Consider the following 15184-nt stretch of genomic DNA (forward strand, 5'->3'; position numbering starts at 1 on the left):
GTAATTAATTAATCTAATTAATCCCATTTTAATCTCATACCTGCTGAAGGCCCCAAATAAAGACTTTGAATTCTAGGACATTACAAAATTGTAGTGCATGACTAATCAATAGAATACACCAAGAAGAAAAGATTTGAAATCTACATTTTTACTGGTTAAGTGTGCTTTATAAATGATATTTAAAAGACAATAGGCCAAGCACATCAGTAAACAAATTAGGTCAGGTGCATTTCTCAAAAATGCAATACAAATATAGTTAAATAAAATAAATAAAATTCAGAAATAAAATATGGCTGAGTCTCAAATAGGCACAGAAGCAGACTCTCAATCAAAATTAATACTAAAGATGACTCAATACAGCAATTCAAAATTAATAGTATAACATGCCTCTAAATCAGGCAATATCAATAGCAAGATGCCAACAGGCATTTAAAAGGGTAAGCTAACGTTACAGGAACTGACAACAGACAACTCTGTATCCTTGACATGTTTTGCATTTAAATGATACGTTAGGCTGGAGCTGCTGCGGTGATATGAAAATTCTCTTTTACAAAAGGTACAAATCACTGCGTTTTGGTTGATAGTCCCGTCTTTGTTCTTTTTATAAATAAACTTTCTGCCCAAAGGTCCGAGTGGGCTTGGCTCGCTCTCCTGTGTCGTGTCCATCTCTGTTGTCAGTCACCCTGCTTTTGACTAGTGGCGCAGGTACGAAGTGACGTCACTGCAGCCTACGGGTCCCTCAATGGGCCACATTTAAAATGCTTGCACACTGACTTGCCACTCACGAGTAATTGCGTTAATTTTTATAGCGCGTTAATTTGCAGCGTAATTCATTAATCTAATTAACACGTTAAACTGACAGCCCCCATATTTACATGTCTAATGAACCTTCCTCTCTTAAACTACATGGGGTGTTAATAAAAAAATATGCATGGGGATCCAGAAATGTACATCAAATATTGTACATTGCTACAATCTATCCAATAATAGGGTTGAGCCGGATACTCGTTTCATACGAGTCTCCGGTACGGATAACGCATTTTTGACGAATATGAGTACGATACGAATAAAACCCGTTAATTCTCGTGATTGGACTGAAGGAAAATCATCCTGACTGTTTTCACGCTCTGTGATTGGCCAGTCACACATACTTCCCACCCCTCCCTACAGACTGCACTTAGAGCGGAGTTTGTCCCTGTCCCACTCTCCGCCGCACATGCAGAGAATTACTGATCTCTCTGTTGGTGGCTTCACTGTTCCTCACGTCTTTCTTCTTAGGTTTTCTTCAGCTTGCCTCTATTATGGTGTTTGGTTACCTGGTGATCTTTCTACTTGTTGTGTGTGTGTACACACACACACACACACACACACACACACACACACACACACACACACACACACACACACACTTCGTAGTTGATAATTTCCTATTGCATGCACTTCATTAATGCATTTTGTGTTTACTCGTTCTATATGTAGTTCCTTTACTATTGTGATCAAAAGCGTTGAATCTCAATTCTGAGGCTCTTCGGTAAATAGTCATTCATAGACTTAAGAATATTTGTGTTCTGACTCAGTTCCATAAAAAACTTGTTCTGTAAATAGTTCTCTTACTTTTGTGATCAAAAACATTTATTTGAATCTCAATTTCGAGGCTGTTCTGTAAATAGTTTTAAAATAAACAATAAATATAGCAACTTGTGATCAATCCATATCAATTTTAGACTAAAAATAATTAAGAAATTTAAGCCCCACCCATTTCCGGTAAAACCACACCCATTTCCGGTTTAAGCCCCGCCCATTCCGAGTACAGATACGGATAAAGATTATCTAGTAGGTTGAACAGATACAGATAGTGGTGTACTCGCTCATCCCTATCAAATACAATTAAGTTGACGCATTTCCACTTTCATCAATCCATACATTTATCCACCCGTTTTTTGATTACGACCGTAATCATCTTGTCTACAGCCATTTATCCAGTTTGTGGTTGAGGCGTTATGCTTAAGTCTATCACAGCTGGGTATGGGCAAAAGGAGGGGTACACCCCAGATGTGTCACCAGCGCATTGAGGGGCTGCAGTATGATCAGTTTTGTTAAATAGTTAATTATTATTAGCAATACTAATTCCATTAATATGTCACTACTACAGTTACTATCCATTGTACCTGTGATTGAAGGACACCACGTTGGTGAGACTTAATATTTAAAACCAGTTTGCCACACTATTAACATCACACATTTTCTATCTCTGCTTCCAAATCACCCCACTTATGCGAAGCTTGAATCAGTAGCATAGACACCTCTGGACAAGACGGAAGTTAAAAATAAACACAACCTGTTATCAGCCCTCAGTTTCTACCACCACATAGATGTAGGCGTTAATACACATTACACCATTTTGACACCAAAGCAACAGGATTTTTTCTTTCTTTCTTTCTACACAGCATCAGAGATGCACAAGGCTTTGTCTAAGCATCTGTAGATATACAGACTGAAGGCTGACAGACTGACCTTTGTGTTTGTAATTCAGGGGTGCTTTCTCTGAGGTGGTCCTGGCTGAAGAGAAGAGGACCCAGAAGCTGGTGGCAATCAAATGTATCCCGAAGAAAGCATTAGAAGGCAAAGAAAACAGCATTGAGAATGAGATAGCCGTCCTGCACAAGTAAGTAGACCTGTAAACAGACAGCTCAGCAATAATACAGCCTAACTTTATCAGTTCTGTAATATAACATGATGCCAAGTACAGTCAAGCCAGTGTGTAATGCAAGCGCTCTGGGTATTATTATGCAGTACGTCAAGTATGTCATACAGTAAATTGTTGCAATATGTTAATCTATGATACATTTAATGAGAACAGTATTGAGACTCCATATGTTCAGTAAAGAAACAATACTTTCTCAGAGGAGGGAATTAAAGGGCCAATTCACTCAAATTACTTTGAGAAAGAAAAAGACACTTGTACTCACTGATATCCATCAGTACGTAGTTTTGATTGGTTTCCATCAACACAGGTGTAGCACAGTAAAGGAGAATTAAATCACCTCCACAAAGATGTCAAGTGAAGATTAGTCTATGTGTGACACCTGTGTCTTCTTATTCACTTAAAGTTTTAAATGGACATAAGTCAATGATCATTTTGGATGTGAATGGTTGAATATTGCCGTGGTGCACTGTCGTCGTGCCCGGAGTGTCCCCCGCTTCACGCCCTATGCCAGCTGGGGTAGACTCCAGCTCCGCGTGACCCACTGCGGCGGATACAGCGGCAGAAAATGGATGGATGGATGGATGGTTGAATTTTAAAAGTCCAGTACTCTTTTCTTGCTAAACTTGCTATGGGTTTGTTTGGGTAGGAGTATTCCTCACCTCCTGCACATAGTCATGCCAGTAAATCTATTTCTGTAATATGTTATGTTCTACAGAGTATTGTAAAGCACAATCTGCCGTAGACAAAACAATTAAGGTACGATAACCGTTATTGATAGACAGCATGTTACAAATGATGGATTGCTTGAAATATATTGAAGCAAAAATGACAAAGGCATAAAACAATCAGACTGTCATTGTGGAATGCTTCAAATGTGTAAAATAGCATTTTAAATGTGGAGGGTTTCAGTACAGGGCCTGGTCCAAATTTATGTTTAGAACTATTGTTATGTGGATTAGAGGAGAAACAACTCTAGCTAGTATGTATGATGATTCCAGCTGAGATGATGATGGTGGAATGACATTGGTGGGCAATTCGGTTACAATTTCGAAAAATGAAATTAACTTAGAGTAAATTTTGTTCAAAAACATGGCTGTTATTATGAAATTGTATGGACTATGCTGGTCCACTTTTTCATTTTGACATGTCATCCTCTACAGAGGATGTAGAGGATGTAGGTTTGGACTGAATAACACAGTTTAATACACAGTTTTGTTACATGTTGTAATAGTTCTACATCAGCACTGTGACTACAGTGATGTCTGCATCACCCCCACCTTTACAGTTAGATCATAGTTTTAATTTCAGACTTCACTCTCAACTCTCTGATCTATTTTACTTCCATCAGCATTCAAGACCGGATCCAGATATTTTTTACAGTATTAATAAGGTGTAATTTTAAGTAAAAGTTCTGCTGTAATGTGACATTTTCTAAATTTCCTTTGGTTTGCAAAGCCAGGAAATCTCATTTTCATGACAAATTTTCTCTTTATGGATTATTCAGACCAGATAAAGAAAGGACTCACAGCTAGACCTTTATCAGAAGTCCTGATGATGATGATTTTGTCCATATTTGTCTCAACAACAATGTCTCTGACAGAATTAAATCAGACTGATCACACTCTGCTAGGCCATTTGTAGCCGTGCTATTTAAAGGCGATGGTGTAACACGCCTGCAGAGGATTGTCTGCAAAAATTAATGTTGTGGTGTAGCACACCTGAAATATGTGTTTGGAGTGGATACATAACAATTCATATGGGATTGTGTCTGACCACAACTCAATTGTTTGGCTTTTTTTTTTGCATTTGAATAAATAACAACAATAATAGTATTCCCTCATGCTAATTAAGTCAACATTGTTAAAACTATTGTTGTGTGTGTGTGTGTGGTGAGGTAAGCAGGAGTCGTGTGATTGCAGATTCTGTTCAATATCACATGTGATTCAAGTTTTTGGGCACAGGTCATTTATCAGTCTCTGTATGACACAATTCTAGAGTAATCCGAAATGTAAACCAAGGAGGCATTCTAAAATGGCCAGCTTAGTTTTTTTGGTAAACCTCATTCTCTCATCTTAATGAATGAGGGCTTCCTGACCTGGAAAGGAAACCTCATCTCTGAGATTAATGTGAACCAGAAACAGGAAATTTAAAAAAACAAAACAAAACACTCATCCCACTACAAAAACTTAAGATCCTCCTGCAGGCACTGGAACAGGCATCTCGTCCTTCATGGTAGACCTACTCAGTGCTCTGGAGACATTAAATATTTTGTTTCAACAATGTGAGAGAAGAACAAGTGTGACTGATCTGAGGATGTGTTTAACTAAAAACTCTTTTCAGTGAGCTATTATCCAAAATACTGTTTAAATTAAACCATCAACTTTGAGGCATTTAAGAGCCACTAGGTGTGTTGGATGTCAGAAGCAGACATTTCTGGCAGAGCTCTAAACCTGTATGTCCTGATTTCCTGTGAGAAACATGTGCAACAGAGATCAGCAGAGTGCATCCAGCCCCTCAGCAGACGCTCCAGGTCTCCAACAGTCAGTGATCTGTGTCTACCATGAAGCCCTCATCCACACAAACACTAAATAGAGTTGAATGAAAATTAATGTGGAATGCCGTGCTATTAATGCATGAATTTGACCTTCTGTAATTACACGTCTGCCTGTTTGGCAGGTTTAACCAACCTCTTATCCACTTGGTCCACTGAAATCCAGCAGGAATTCAAGGTGACCCATTCAATTACAGATCAGAATCGTGATATGCATGTTCTGTGCTCAGCCTTAAAGTAGCATCAGTGATCACCCAAACAGATATTCTTAATTCAGCTGATGAAGTAAAATATAGTGCTCAATGAGAACAAAATACATAATTTCAAGAGTGTTGATGTTCAGGGCAGCTAGTGGAGTTCTTGAATATTAGCAGCGCTACTTATCGCCCACCACCAACAAAACGAGTAGGGTGAGGGAAAGGGATGGATATGCTGTATGAAAGGGTTCTGTTTATGCGTTAAATATTTGTTTCATAACATAACTAAAAAATTCTGTTTAATATTTTTTTACAGTGCTTTGTCCACAAAAGAACCAAGGATTTAATGACCTCTTTTGCTATTTATGGATAGTTTTGCTTTTATTTTCCCCGTTTCCATGGTTTCAAATTGGACAAAGTTTGATTCCAGTGGTTTAGTTTTTTTTTCCTGAGAAGATCTCACTACCATAAAATATTTATTCACAAAACCGTTTACAGCCAAAAACCAGGTGAATTGGTGCCTTTTATTATTTAGGAGTTTGCCATACAAACCACAATGAAACACACAACACCTTGACATTTTGCTCTGCAGTCAATAGCTACTGGTATTAACTAACACTAGCATAATGTTTATTAGTAACCACCTTTCTGTTCTCTTCTTCTTCACAGAATTAAACACACCAACATTGTATCTCTGGAAGAGATCTTCGAAAGCAAGTCACACCTCTACCTAGTCATGCAACTGTGAGTATTCACGTTTGGATTAGAGTGAGTCACTTTTTGTATGATGTGTTCCAAACTCCCTGCTTGTGCTATCTGTCACACATCACATGTCAGAATATCATTAACTGCAGTCTGTGCATGACTACACACACACACACACACACACACACACACACACACACACACACACACACACACACACACACACACACACACACACACACACACACACACACACACACACACACACACACACATACACACACACACACAAACGTAAACAAACACACATCATCTCCTGCTACTCATAAACACCAGTGGGGAGTTCACTCTCACACCTGCAGCCTGTCAGTTTCCCACCCACCCCCACCTGACTCAAACCTAAATGTCAGAGAGAGGAGAGAAAGAACAGAACAGGATCAGGAGCACTATTAACCGAGAGCCTCCACAAAATATAAATCATTTATGCATTAATCACAGTCACAGCAGAGAGAAAGGACAGAGGCAGGGAGCGAGAGGTGTGCTGCAAAAACACGAGTAGGAACTGTCATCAGTGTTTCTGCTTCAGTCACTTAATAGTGTGTATATAAAAGAGTTTGGGTGTATTTCCTTTACTGATGGATCTTATTAGATTTTATGGTTAACTTGACCCAACAATATGTGAGAATTGTCATTAAAGAACTAGAAGTAGCAGGTTAGCAAGACAGCAACTGAGTTACAACTGCTGAAGGGCATCCTTTGTCTAAACCAGTAATTCTCAAATAATAGGGTGCACCTTCCAAGGTGCAAAATGTTTTCTTGTTTCTTGAGGGACTTAATTGGAAACAATTGAGAATTACTGGTCCAAGTACTCCTGCATGTATAAAATGTAATTTAGAAACTGGCACTTGATGCCCATGCTGCACATTCTGGAGGTGTGTAACGATACCAACATTTTGGACAGAAGTGAGCGAGGAGGTGGTTACCCTGATTGGATGTAACTTGGAGCCTCCTCAATGTATTCTGGCTCCTGTGGCATAGTGGGCAGTGCAAGGAACAAACAAAATGCTACCCTGATTAGCGTTCTCTTATATATTGAAAGAAAGACTAGTCTAAAGTTCTGGAAATCAAAGGGCACCCCTGCGCTGTTCCCAAACTTCCCCCATCTGCTATTATAGTTGTTGACAAGACTAGTGGAAAAGAACAGCTAAATGCTGTTTTAAACAGTTATAAAACTGAAGGGAACAAAGCCAATGTGTTTGCTCATCCGTGGACCTCTTCTATCTTGGGCAAACTTCACAAAATATATCTGCTACTGTAAGTACCTTAAAATGTACACACCAATTAGCCATAACAGTACTTCACCAAACATCGTGAAGGTCTAATTTTTCTGGCAGAACTATTCTGACCACCAGTGCATTCCATTGCTCCATGGTCCAGTTCTGATACTCATATGGATGTTTTAGATGCCTTCAGATGCAGACGAGAGTGAAGCATGGGCACTTTGACCCGTCTGCTGCAGTGCAGGCCAATATCCTCTCACAGGATCTTCTCCCTAGCATATATCAGCAACAACAACAACATACCACTGACTCCTGTTAAATTTAGCCTGCATTGTGTGTGTGTGTGTGTGTGTGTGTGTGTGTGTGTGTGTGTGTGTGTGTGTGTGTGTGTGTGTGTGTGTGTGTGTGTGTGTGTGTGTGTGTGTGTGTGTGTGTGTGTGTGTGTGTTTGTGTGTGTGTGTGTGTGTAAATACATTTGCTGAGAGTGTTGTCTCCATCTAGTGGTGTCTCTCATGTAACATCAGACTGAAATTTTCATGTCTGTAGTTTCAGCCACACCTCAGATTCACACCCACAACACCAGAAGGAAGTTCCTGTTTTATCTTCTATTCCTCTCCTGTCTCTGTCAAACTGATTTCAAATGTTTTATTCACACTATGTTTTTTTTTTTTTACTCCATTACAACCATAATCTGTGAACAATTAAATCTTGACTGTGTTGTACATTACACTCCTCATCTAGGGTGTCCGGTGGTGAACTCTTTGATCGCATCATAGAGAAGGGCTTCTACACAGAGAAAGATGCCAGTAAGCTCATTCAGCAGATTCTGGATGCAGTCAAATACCTCCACGACATGGGTATTGTGCACCGCGACCTCAAGGTAAGTCCAGGGTCCAATGGAAATTGTGATATGTTAGGCAATTTGAAGATGTTTTTTTTAATTTTCATGCATTCTAAATATTTCTCATTATAATTACAATCTAATTTATCTTATTTGTCATTATATAACTGTTAATGTTTGGAGCTATTTTCTCCGTCAGCCAAACGTAACTCCGTGGCCACATTATGTAAACACGAGGTCAGCTGATAGGACTGAGACAGACTGGTAAACAATGCAGATGATTTGTGGTGAAAAACATAGAGAGTGCATGCAAATGGAAAAGAAATCAGCGGAGGAGAGAGGAAAAAACAGGACATAATAAAAGTGTGTCTCCCCACAACCATTATCGACAATTGTTACATCATTATGGGCGCTGGACTGAAACAAAGCAGACTACTGGACAACTTTCGACTGCACAGTTGATTCAGGACCTGTTTGTTTTCCAAATTCTAGGATTTGGTAGGGTTAGGGAGGACCACTATGTACTGTATATGTAGAGACGTTTAAAAAAAAGGGCTTTCATAAGAGGACCCCTTTTAATATTTTAGTATTTGATTTTCTCTTTTCTTGTCACAGCCAGAGAATCTACTGTACTACAGCATGGATGAAGACTCCAAGATCATGATCAGTGACTTTGGCCTGTCCAAAATTGAGGGTTCTGACAGTGTGATGTCGACAGCGTGTGGAACACCGGGTTATGTTGGTAAAGACGGTGAACATTACCCTAAATGAGAAAAATATGCTGGTGTTTATGTCTCAAAGATGTTACAGTTTTGTAGCCATGTGTGACTGTTGAAGTTTAAAATCTGCACAAATTTAATCTATCTACAGTTAGTCAGAGGCCTGTTAAAATATTGAAATTCAAAAATTGTTTTTTTTTAACATTTCAGGATCAGTCATATTTTACAGCTAACAAACACCACTAATTATAAATCAAACATCTTATCTGTATGTACTTGTTACATCCCGCTTCAAAGCGGTGATGTATTGTAATTGTCAGTGTTCGTGTGTTCGTCCATTCGTTTGTATCTACACCAAATATCTTTGAAACCGTTGCAGATAGAAAGATGAAACAAAAAGCAGATTACTCAGGTGGCAAAGGGGATGAAAATGAGATGATGACCTTGACTTTGAGAAAACTAGGACAAGGTCAAATCTCAACTTTTGTACACTCAGGAAATGGATAAGATAGAAAGACGAGGGAGAAGGCCAGTGTGAGTAAGACCACAGATCAAAGCTAGTGCTTTGATCTACCTATGCATTAGCTTTGATCTATGGTCAAAGATAGTGCATAGCTTTGACCTTTCAGGGTACTACTTGTCAGGTACTATCAGGGTACCCTGACCTACCCTTAGCAGGATGTTGCAGTCTCTGACTGTCTTGTTATACATGCTGTTTTGCTCTTTCAGCCCCTGAGGTGTTGGCTCAGAAACCCTACAGTAAAGCAGTGGACTGCTGGTCTATTGGAGTCATATCCTATATTCTGTAAGTGTAATTTAGAACACATGAACAAAGCATAAGACAGGAAGATCACATGTATTATGAGATTATACGCAGACTTTGTGAAAGACTGTCTGTCCTGCCTCGCATACTAAGCACTTTTTCAACTTCATTGAGACTCATGTAAACTCCTAGGATGTGAGGAACTTTGACGTGTGTGCTTCTTTTTGTGCATCAGGTTGTGCGGTTACCCCCCGTTCTATGATGAAAATGATGCCAAACTGTTTGAACAGATCCTGAAGGCAGAATATGAGTTTGATTCTCCTTATTGGGACGACATCTCTGATTCAGGTAGGGTTCATGAGATTCTTTTTTTCTCTAGTTTGCTCAGAACACAATGGATGTTGATTTTTCAGAAAACCCTAAAGGTGTGCATCTCATAATGAGTTTCTTCAGATTACTATAATAAAGCTTGGTGATCTTCATGTCAGTTTGTTCATTTGAGGACAGTTTCCAGTAATGTGGTTAAGTATTCTAATTATTGTTTGCCTTTCTATGACAAAACTTATTCTGAAGAAAACAGTGAGGTTTCTTTTGGAGCACATCTTGTTAACTGTGTTTTCTTTATTTAATAAATAGTTCAGAACTGTCAGGATTTAAGTCAAATATGTCTTTTTGAGGGGTTTTTTCTTCAGATTATAAGAGTCTGTTGGATGCTTTGAGAAATGAGTGGCCTGTGATAGAATTTGTAGTTTTCCACTTGAAGCTTCAACCACTTTATTGTGCAATTTTTCCAGTTTTCATTGGCACAATTCAGACATTTCTTTCTCACTGACTGCTTGTATTCATGTAAATGCAATCCTTTTGATTCTGCGGGGGCCAGGGTATGTGCCATCTCCTGGTGGCTCTTGTTCAGCATTTCCAGAGCCACTCAGGCTGTTTTATCTGATCCCTGGCTTTCACACAGCTGTTCAGCCCAAAAGTCAAGGCAATGATCCCATGTTGATCTTTTTCCCAGTCGTAGCTCTTGGGTGTGTTCCCTGTTTCCCTGCTTTGGGCAAAGATCTCCAACTTCTGCAACAAATGATACAACTGTAGCTTTGCCCAATTTTCTGTCCTGGGAATTACCTCAAGATTTGTTTTGTCGTGTTTACAGCAATTTGATTTATAGTTTGAAATGTAATTACATTACAAAGTTTCCAGTTACAAAGATTTTGGGGAAGGATTTTGTGTTCATTGGATAGACACAGCTTAAGTGAGACAGGGAATGGGGCATAATGTAAAGCAAAGGGCCCAGACTCAACCTCACTGTGGGGTCTGCGAGCAATTGGCACACCCCCAACTTTCAAGTTTTAAACTGTTAGAGCAGAGTCTTCATCAACAAAAACACTGAATAAGGAGGTGACTCATGCAGTATTACTGTTTAACTGTACGTGTTTCTTTACAGCCAAAGACTTCATCATCCACCTGATGGAGAAAGACCCCAACATACGTTACACCTGTGACCAGGCGCTGCAACACCCCTGGTATCAGTCTCGTACTCCTCCACTATGATGCACCCTTAACCTTGATTTCCCATTGTTGGGTTTGCAACTCTGTGCAGATTTATTATTATTGCTTTAGCTGTACACGAAGCTTCTTTCCATATCACATACAAACTCATTTTTCATTTCCTGTCTGTCAGGATTGCTGGGGACACGGCTCTGGATAAGAACATCCATGAGTCTGTCAGTGCTCAGATCAAGAAAAATTTTGCTAAGAGCAAATGGAAGGTAAGTCAGAGTTCCAGTTTATTCTGGATATGATTGGATTTTCCTAAATGCATGACGTGTGCTATATGGTTTATTTCTTCTTTAGTCTGACAGGAGATAATACAATTGAGCAAAAATAAGACTAGTCTTGGCCTAAGTCAGTTTTATTTGAATCCTTTGGAAATGTTGAAAAAACTTGAGATTGTCTCAGATCTTAAAGCCAACCTGGGTGTCTGGAGCCCCTCAAATGCTGCAAGATTAATCAATGGGGTTGCAAGATAATTACAGCAATGTGATGTCCTCTTTGACTTTAAACAAATAATGTGTACTTAACTCTCTAGACCTCTAAAAATAACATATAAAAGTAAAAAGTTAAGGGATTTAGTTAAGTCCATGGAACCAGAACTTTAAGTTTCTTATTGACTCCTTGTCAACTTATGGGTTCCGATGATTGAGATTGTATTGCTGTCTGAACTGTATTCATTTGTGCCTTTTCTTCTGCAGCAAGCATTTAATGCCACAGCAGTGGTTCGTCACATGAGGCGTCTTCAGCTGGGCACCAGTCATGAAGGACCAAGCCCAACCCTGCCCGGTCCGTGCCGAACTCACTTACTAATGCCAGAGGAAAATGAAGGTATAGGACCTTATTTAATGTTTTTTATAATTATTTAAAAGAAAAAGACTGACTGACACATATACTGCAATAAAACAAGTGTGTGGATTACAGATACCGTTCATACACGGATAAAGAATTCTGACCTCTTTGTTTCTCAGGAGCGTGTTGTGAGGGAGGGTGCTCCCAGAATGTCGACGGAGGTGCCGACCCTTTGTCCAGCTGTACCTACCGCTGCCACCCAACCAGTAGGGTGTGATCCCTCTCTCCATTCACTTACCTGTCTAATTAATCCCTGCAACTTTCCAATTTTAACCCCCTTGGTGGAACCAGCGGCGCCTTATTTCCCATATCTCATAAGGAATACCGCGTCATTCCAACATCTGGCCTGCAGGGGGAGCAAGTCTGGTCAGCCTGAGAGAAGAATAGAAAGGGATGAAAAGAGGAGGAGGTGGACTTGATGATAATGATGAAGATGATGATGATGATGATGATGATGATGATGATGATGATGATGATGATGATGATGATGACATCGATGATTATGTGCCAGAGACGATCACTTACACAGAATGCGCTGATAACTTGGGATGTTTTAAAATGAAGGAAGGAAAACAGAAGGACAGAAAGTGAAACTCCACCAGCATGTCAGAGAGATTGTTTTGGCCGAAGTGGGACGGAGCTTACTGGAGACTGTTTTTACATAATTCTACCTGTCTCTTTTTTGTTTTATTGTCTTGCATATTCTTCTGTTCTCTTTTTAACCTGTTGTAGTTTGGCTTTACAGAGAAAGTCTTCAAACAAATTTGCATGATCAAGAGATTGGAAAGTCATAGCGCTTTTTGATATGCTGCCATATTTGACATGAAATTCAGTCAAATCTTGTAGTTTTATAGATATGCATTCTATCTTAACGGCGTGCTTTTGGGGTAATCTATAAGAGAATAGTTCATGTGAGTATTATCGCATCTCTGTCACCTTCATCAAGGTGAGTTTTGAGTCAGGGTTAGGCTTTTTGAGAGAAATAAGATTTCTCCCCTTTGTATTTTTAACCCAGTAATCTCTTGAGCACAGGGATATATCTTTATATACGGTGCCTTTAGGACAAACAGTGTGACGGGTTTATTTGTGGGTCGCTTCTGAAATGTTTCATCTCTTTCTGCAGCAAAGACTTTTGCTTTAACTTAAGATTTTGTGTGAATCACTTTTCAGCTCAATTATGTATCAAACTTATGGTACGCATTGTACCATGTTATTATTGTTATATATAAAAACATCAGGATATAATAAAGTCAGTTCAGAGCAGGAAAAATTGATTACCTGTTTAATGGAACAGCATCGTCAGTCGTTGACTATTAGGAGCTGTAGGTCAAGTATCTAATTAATAAAATCGTTGGAACACTGAACTCAAAGTAGATTAGAAACAGATTTGGAACTGGTCAATCAAGTTGTAAAAAATCTAAACAGAGAAAAAATTGATATTTTTTTAGGTATTATGGTCAAATTTAGTTTTGTTACTTACTAAATCTGCTCTAAATTACATCAATATGAAATTATTGAACAATAATCTTGTTTCAATGGATCCACTTTTTTTTTTTTTAAACTTAAAATAAATGTTTTCAAGTATTGTGTGGTATTTTGCCATTAGTGATTAAATGCAAAACCTATACTGCACTTAATACAAAAAAAGTATTTGAAAACCTGCTGAGGCTTTGATCAGTGGGGTCAGATATTCTAAAACTAAGTTGCTTTAGTGGGATTAAGTAAATTGTGTGAATGCAAAATAAATGCAAATTGAAACCTGCAACAGAATTTTCTTATGCATCTTCCACCATGTACTGTACTCGTACTGTCATTACTATCCTGTTCTTTTTCCATTCTATCGCAGGCACATTTCTTCCATTTGTAGCCTGTTCGGATATGACATGGATTAAAGGATGTGAATATGCATCAAACTGAGTCACCTCATCATTACTGAACATCCATTACTACATTTTATGTTTGTGTGTGCATGAAGAGGACGTAGTCTGATACGTACTAAAGTAATAAGAAAATATATGCATCAATAATTAATGAACCATGTGAAGCAGTGTTAGTTAATTATTTTAAATTTTTTAAGAATCCTCTGCGAAGTTCCAAGGAGAATAGTGTCAACTATCAGATGTAAAGGAGCTAAAGGGGCATCTGCCAGCATCCTCCATACTTTTTACAGATGAAAGATGTTTCTTTCCCCAACATGAATTTCATACATTCTTTTCATCACTCCATCCATAGTTTCCTTCTTACAAATGTCATTCTGTCTGATAAAATGTTACTAACACTCAGTGCCATTGCGATGTGGTACGGAATATGTTTGCATGACGTGGTTTGAAATTTGTGAGTCCTATGATTAATGAAGATGGTGTGTACACCGCCGTGATAACGTCATGAAACAGAGTGCTGTTATATTTAACAAGTTCATATTTCTCTTCAGAATTATGTTTTGTATGGGACCACTTACAGCTATGATAATATTTTAACGGGTTAAAGCAAGCTCAATGTTTTGCTTCAAAAAGTCTTTTACAGCTTTGTATCTCTGTTGGGGAGCCGTTATGTATTTGAACTGTAAAGTAACAAGTATAGTGTTGTTAAAAGAGTGATTTTTAGTGTGAACTGTTTTTAACTTATGCATTGAAGTGACAGAGAAAGACCCAAAAAGGGCAAAGCTAAGCTACATTATGGGATATTCTAATAGGTAGACTGACAGTGTCATAATTCCGAAAATCATTCCTTGAAATTGTCAGATTGCAAAGTTTTTGAGTACTCCATTCCCTTTTGGTTCAGGAGACACAATCTGAAAAACATTCAAATGAAATTGTTAACCACAAAGTACAAAAAAGGGAAAACTTGGAGATATGTACTAAAGTAAGGCTATTCATTTACACTAAGTAATGTGGCCAGAATTTAAATCTAAATTGTAGCTCGGCCTCCAGTTGTCAGAAGTACAACTAAATGTGTTTTGCTTTTGGTATTGACAAATTTTGAACAATTTTAAATGAGTATTGAAAAAAAGTAATGTTA

The 15184-nt window shown here is 38.6% G+C and overlaps 1 protein-coding gene across 3 annotated transcripts in view; it reads left to right on the top strand.

Moving 5' to 3' along the window:
- The window catches only part of camk1b (calcium/calmodulin-dependent protein kinase Ib), a 34039-nt gene extending 20320 nt beyond the window's left edge, over nt 1–13719 (top strand). For all 3 annotated transcript variants that reach the window (XM_068315501.1, XM_068315499.1, XM_068315500.1), the window contains 10 exons: nt 2534–2665; nt 6125–6199; nt 8182–8320; nt 8897–9023; nt 9730–9805; nt 9999–10111; nt 11208–11286; nt 11445–11532; nt 12016–12145; nt 12286–13719. In XM_068315501.1, coding sequence (XP_068171602.1) covers nt 2534–2665; nt 6125–6199; nt 8182–8320; nt 8897–9023; nt 9730–9805; nt 9999–10111; nt 11208–11286; nt 11445–11532; nt 12016–12145; nt 12286–12383 — 1057 coding nt within the window. In that variant the 3' untranslated portion in view covers nt 12384–13719. The remainder of the gene's footprint in view (nt 1–2533; nt 2666–6124; nt 6200–8181; nt 8321–8896; nt 9024–9729; nt 9806–9998; nt 10112–11207; nt 11287–11444; nt 11533–12015; nt 12146–12285) is intronic.
- Nucleotides 13720–15184: the final 1465 nt, after the last annotated feature.

Source organism: Antennarius striatus, chromosome 5 (genome assembly GCF_040054535.1).
Source record: "Antennarius striatus isolate MH-2024 chromosome 5, ASM4005453v1, whole genome shotgun sequence".
NCBI classification, from domain to species: Eukaryota; Metazoa; Chordata; class Actinopteri; order Lophiiformes; family Antennariidae; genus Antennarius; species Antennarius striatus.